Raw genomic sequence first — 6,936 nt, forward strand, 5'->3', positions numbered from 1 at the left:
ACAATCTAAAGTATTTATCCAATTACCTATTTTCAAAATCTTTTCCTTTCTATTCCCGGATCACGTGAGACCCCGTTAATTGCCCCAACTTATTTTCTCTTTTATTGTCTTTTCAAATATAAATAAACATTTTTCTTCGTTCTTTCTCATTTCATAATAGGATGTACGTGTCCATTGATATTGTTTATTAATTTATTCTCCATTTCAAATGGTATATAGTATATTAATTTTTCTCTTTATGCGTGTGTATTATGTAATAGTAGTATAGTCATATATAGTTGCCTGAAATTAATTAGTAGAATTGTATACCCTATTGGTATAATTATATATCATATTGGTATCATATGGTAGTTGGTATTTTTTTTTGGTTGTTTTAGCTAAACTTTTAAATGAATTCTATTCTGAAATGATTTTTATGATCATATTTTGCTGTTTTGGATTTTCTTGTACATATGGACATAGATTTTGTGTATTATGTAATAGTTTTTATAGTTATATGCAATTGTTGGAACGACCCCGTACAACTATATACCCTATTAGTATAGCTATATACTATATTGGTATCATATGTTAGTTGAATTCTTTTTTGGTTATATCAGCTACATTTAATTGGTACACTATTTAATTTTCTTTTGATAATAGTAATATAGTACAATATCTTGAAATACTTTATTATATTAATATGCTAATTTCTTTTTTTCTCTTTATGCATGAGTGTTATGTAATAGTAGTATAGTCATATAGTTGGACACAAATTCGACCTAAGGAGGCGGAGAGACGCTACTTTAGGGTTAGACAACACCCTTGGAGGCAAGAACACATTGGGAGCAAGGCGGAGAATTCTTCTACNCTATTTAGCTTGCAATGCGAGCATGTAATTTTCTCATACTTTTATTGCATCCTTTAATGTTTTGGTACAGTAGTATAGTCGCAGAGCTGTAGCAATATTCTAGAGAAATCATATACTCTGTTGGTATACATATATACCATATTGGTATCATATGGTACTAGAAGTCTTTTTTGCTACTTATACCTTTATTGGATTTTTTAATATTTTATTATCATTTCTATTCTAACTAGTATATATGGAGATTTGGTGGTTGTAGATTGTGTTTTCTTGCTCCATAACTGGTTGTGTTACTGCTAATGGTAGAGTGTGTACTCATATTTGTAGGGAAGGAGATCAAGGCTTGCATGGCAATCACATGTTTATTCATAGAATATGATTATGTAATTTATGGTGTTCCGCAGCAGTCAGTGTGATATTTAGTGAATTATATCAAGTGACAACTGATATTATTTCAGTTTAATAATTGAATTAAAAAAAATCAGAAAAAAGATAAAAGGTATATTATACTAGTTATATTTAAAAAAAAATTGATTTACTATATATTTGTTCATTTTTTCTTTAAATATAACAAGAATAATATACCTTTTANGTGAAGACAATAAATGAAATTAGATTATGATGAGAAAAAGAATATTAAAAAAAGAAGTTAAATGAAATAAGAAAAGGAACAAGAAATAAAGAAAATAAAAGAAAAAAGGAGTTAAATGAAATTAGAAAAGGAACAGGAAATAAAGAAAAAAAAATGAAAAAATAAAAATAAAGGAGTCAAAATTGAGTGTGAAATAAGTTATGATGAAAATACAATAATACGATTTGGGCAAAAAAAATGAACAGAAAAGGAGAAAAAAGGAAAAAAAATGAGAAAAAAGAAAAGGAGAAAAAAGGAAAAAGAAAAGAAGCATAGAAATTAAATAAATAAAAATTGGAGAAAAAAGAAAAAATTCCCTACAAAAACTACTATGGGTAGGAAATGTAATTAGTTTGATGGGTAGAAAAACAAATGGGTAGATAAAGGTAAATAGTTTTGTTTTTGTGAGTAACTGTGTCATTCACCCATAATTTAAGGATTAGTCGGATATGGGGCTCTTTTTTATCCAAACATTTGGGATTTGACCTAAGAATTTTATATTTAAATAGAAATTGTGAATTTTGACCGTGGGATGCGACCATTTCGTCTAAAAGTTTAAACTATAGAAAGTGCATACTTTTATTAACTTAATTTTATTTTTAACATTAATAAATATTTAAACCTAATGTGTAAATATTTCAAATTATATGAGCTGGTCAAATGGGTTTATTGATGATGCAATTGCACTACCCATTACATAGGTAATCCCAAATTATTGAATTGAGGGTAAATTAGCCTACTCGGTGAGTGGGTACTGTGAATTAATTATATAATTTGGTTCAATAGAAGTTAAATTATGTAGGGTAAAAGTTATAGTAAGGCAAAGAGAGTGCTAAATGATAAATCTAATTTAAGTTTCAAAAATTCACCTTGCGATTCGGAGAATTATTTTGCATTTGATTTCTAAAATATGCATTATAATATTTCCTGCTGGTGATATCGGATTTCCTAATTAATTTGTTCCGAGGGACAATTGTAAAAGGGAGAGCACACAAAAATTCAACCAATTTGCACTTGATTTAATGATAATTTAGAATTTTATAAAGGTTAATACATTTATACTTAACAAATTTAACTCTTATCTTGATACCACAATTAAATGGAACTCCGTACATTTCAAATTTGGGAGTATGTAAACCTTTACTAATGGAGCATCTAATTAACTTGCTCGTCTTTGATTAAAAAAATATCTTCTCATTATATTTTTTTAAAATATTTAAAATAAAATCTTACAAAAAGCTTATGTCATTAATAAGTATCTAAAGTTTAACTAAAAGTAGGTTTACAGTTGTATTAATTTACTAATAATTAACCTGTTTTTCTTTTATACACACTGGTACATTCAACTTGAGATAAAAATACAGCTAAAATTCTGCACAAAATAAATAAATAAAGAAGATAAAAAGCACACAATTCTAAAAAATGGAGAGTATTTGTCAGTTTAAAAGTGTGATAGCCTTATAAGATGACTAAGGTAATTTAAATACTAGTATAAGTTAAGAAGAATTATATACGGGAAGTTATTGACATTTTCATTCATTTAAACAAAACAAATGAAAAATATTGATGTCATAGAATGAGAAGGAAAAAAACAACCTAATATTCTCACTAGAAACCCTTGTAAATGACAACAAAGCATGGCAATATAGCCTTAGGATTAAAAACATACAACTCATCCAAATTAGAATAAACACCAGCAGCTCCAGCAATTGAATCATACTCCTCCAAATTCCCATCCAAATTTTTCTTCACCCTTCCTGCAATCACCCTGCAAACTAACATCGCCCTCTTATCATTATCATTATCATCATCATCATCATCATGTGACACAACTCTCGTGCTATCGTGCGCCTTCCCACTCGTTGCAGTTGTCAATATACCTGTTAAAAATTCGAGCTCTTAATCGATCATTTTCTACCGAAAAGTATGGAAAAAAAACTTGTCTCTTCATTCAATAATTACCTTTCTTTGTACCATCAATAGTAGCCAACTTGAAGCCATTTTTGATGATAGTACAAACATTACAATTTGGGACAGTGCACAAATTTGAGGAGCCATTTAGGCCAAGGGAACACATGAATGTTGTGCAATGGAACCTTAAAAGTTCATTTCCATCAGCAATACAACGTGGGTGTTTTTTGGGAAGGTTAGTGGCCTTAGTCTTGATACCATCTCTATACTCCTCAAATCTTGATATTGTTCTAGGAGTATTTCTGATTTTCAAGATTCTGTCAATCTTGCATACTGGGGTCTTTTTGTTCAACCAGCTTGACTGAAATATGATTTCCACTATGTTTCTACTTGTGTCCTCTGGACCCAACTCAGATACTGACATTTCATATGATCAAATCAGTAAATAATGTAACAAACAGAATAAAGTAGAGACAAAGGTATAAAGAAATGGACAAGTTATATTATGTCTATTTTTTTTCCTTTATACCCTATTTAATAAGACTATTTATTTTGGTACAACGCCCAAGTCATGTGCTTACATTGTATGTAGAATAAAATCAGCTTTCAAATAATTTTGCATTAATTGAGAAATTAGGCCACGGTACACCTAAAAGGAAGAAAAAAAAGGATAGCATGACAAGGTGGAATTAAGTAGAAGTTTTGGGGAGATTAATGTAGAGTACAACTGATACCCATATTAATTGATACTCCCTCCGGTCCAAAATAAGTGATTTTTCCAGATTTCAAGAATGAATTAATTATTTTTTTCCTACATTGTCCTTGGAGTAATAGTGTTGGAGTATGTGCTAGGAGTGTTTATGTGAGATAGTAAAGGTTAATATGGTCAATTTCATTGCTAATTAGTACTAAAAGATGGATTTCTTAATCTGTGTGAAAACATCCAAAAAATCACTTATTTTGGACCGGAGGGAGTATATATTTTCAATGGATTTGACAGAACGATTTGAAATGAGTAATTAATACCGTGGGTATAATAGGAAAAAAAAATTATCTTCTCTTGAAATAGTAAAAGTGACAAATAAAAATAAAAATTTATTTTTAAAATACTTGACAAATAAAAATGAACTAAGGGAGTAATTGATTAAAAGGAACTTCTTAGGAAACTGGTGATAGAACTTGATAATTTTGGAGAAAGGACGACAATTTTAAAAATATGACATAGGTATTTGATGTAAAACATTGTGAAATATTATTTGAAATCATAGAAACGACAAGACTATGATTTTGGGAGACGAACATTAGTGAATAGACTCGCTCCGTGCCCAAAAACTTGTACTAATAAAATATGCCAATCAGCCACAGGGAGACAAGAGTCATTGAGTTCGAGGCTTCACAGAAAAGTTTGACTAAAGCATTGAGGAAAACGAGATTCCCTTTTAAAGTATCATCCATGAAACAAAGGATTAAAAAGAATACATTCATAATTTCTGTAAATGATAATAAAGGAGAAAAGAAGAATTAATCTAAATAACGGCACACAAACTGGCTAATTTCTCCAAATTTAAAAGAAGTGAAAAAAAATTCTGGTAACAAAGATATTCAATATATTTTATATACCTCTAAAATGTAATATTTTATCTATGTACACAGTGCAACTTATGACTATGTGGCTTCCCCACTGGGCACACTCGATAAATTAAATTAAAAATAGTCGACGAATGTATAATATATAGTCAAACATGTCTATAACATCATCCCTATATATATAACAACACTTCACTATAACAGCCAAGCTTTTTCAGAACCAATTTTTATGTTATGTTATAATATGTGTTCTATATAACAACATTTGGCTATAACGTTCAAAAATATTCCGAAGAAATGAGACTGTTATAGAGAGGTTTGACTGTATGTATATTCATGCATAATTTGTGTATATAATATGTATACCAGCTAGAAAAAAAATACTATTTGTGTAAAGATTCGAAAAATAAATTAGAGAAATTACCAGCATGTCTAACAGCTTGATGAAGTTCCAAATTCTCAAGTTTCATAAAGATGTCTCCACATTCAGAACAGATAGTTGATCTCAAAGAAGGGTCTCTAGCTATGGGATCAACCACCATTCTACATTCATAGCAACCAGAAAGTTTTCTGAATGGCATTCCTCTTAGAGAGGAAGTAGCTGGAGAAGTAGAAGGAGCAGAAGTAGAGTGTAGCGAAAAAGAAGAAGAAGAAGCAGAGGAAAAACTATTATTCAGAGTAACTTTTGTGGATCCATCATTTTTACAAGAACGTCCTTTGGGAGGAGATGGTGATGGCTCAGGCCTGTGCATGACTTTTGTGTTGCTACAAATGGAGCCTGAACACTTCATTTTCTTGCACTTTTTGTTATTGTTGTTGTTGTTGTTGTTGTCGCCGCGTTCTTCACATTTAGGAATCTTCTCTTCTTTCAATATTATCTGCTGTTCTGGCCTTGCTTGTAGGTGTTTACAAGTAAATAGGCTCCTTACAACTGCCCATGAATGTGGTTTCTCTTCTTTCTGGCCATGGCTGCTGCTTCTTGATTTGGAGCTTTGTTTGGAGTGTTTAATACTGGGATTTCTTTTGCTTTTGGCCATGGCAAGAAAGAGAGAATAATAATAATACTGTAAAAAGAGTAATGTTGGGGGTGTGGTTTTTATAAGTAAAAAGTGATGGGCATCTCTCTTTAGTAGTCTCAGAGCAGAGTCGAGGCCTTTTGCTTTAGAATGATGAAGTGAAAACAGGTGGGAGAGTGGAGTGTGGAGTAAAAAAAGGGAAGAGTCCTTTTCTTGTTATGCAGAATTCTGGATTGTGGTTTTGTGGACCTTGCTCAGTAATAAGTACTGTATGTCTATACAATTGTTCGCCTCTTTAACTATCACCGGTTGCTAGGGCACCTCAACATCGAATCGAAACCGTTAATCGAACCGAACAGATGGCTTATTGACTTATTGGTATCAGATTATTGTGTAATGGATGGGGAATGGATTGAGATTTTATAATTAATGGCTTAACAGTTTGGGGGCAAATTACTCAATTTTCTTATCGGGTAAACCGTTAATCCATTAAGAATTTTTATATTTATACTTTTACCCCTATATGTATAAACTTGTTACTACATTGTTGCATAAGTAGTTGTACATATAATGATAGAACTGTTTGTAGCTAATGGCAGTAGTCTCCGGTTCTCATGAATTATGAGTGGACATGAGTTGCATTCCACTCTAGGCCATAGTATTACGTTTGTGGATAATAATGCTAATAGTATTGACTGTTTTAAAAACTAACAGAGATTGTTTGAACTATGCATTTGGCCGTTTGGTATTGATTGTTCAAAAAATTTCAATATGGTTTAGGCGAAAAACCGCTCGATAATCATAATTCCGATACCAATCTGTTCGTTGTCTTATTGGATGGCTAGCGGATTACTATATTTATAATCTGATAACCGATAAGCCGAACCGTTAAGCGTAATTATCCGCTCGATAAGCACCCCTACTGGTTCCTACCACGGTTCCAT

The 6,936-nt window shown here is 31.1% G+C and overlaps 1 protein-coding gene across 1 annotated transcript; it reads right to left on the bottom strand.

Moving 5' to 3' along the window:
- LOC109206725 lies at positions 2,990-6,252 on the bottom strand. Its single transcript, XM_019369579.1, has 3 exons — positions 5,401-6,252; positions 3,441-3,806; positions 2,990-3,358 (listed from the first exon to the last, which is right to left on the bottom strand). The coding sequence occupies exons 1-3, from the start codon at positions 6,011-6,013 to the stop codon at positions 3,087-3,089; spliced, it is 1,251 nt and encodes a 416-aa protein (XP_019225124.1). The 5' UTR covers positions 6,014-6,252; the 3' UTR covers positions 2,990-3,086.

Source organism: Nicotiana attenuata, chromosome 2 (genome assembly GCF_001879085.1).
Source record: "Nicotiana attenuata strain UT chromosome 2, NIATTr2, whole genome shotgun sequence".
Classification (NCBI taxonomy): domain Eukaryota; kingdom Viridiplantae; phylum Streptophyta; class Magnoliopsida; order Solanales; family Solanaceae; genus Nicotiana; species Nicotiana attenuata.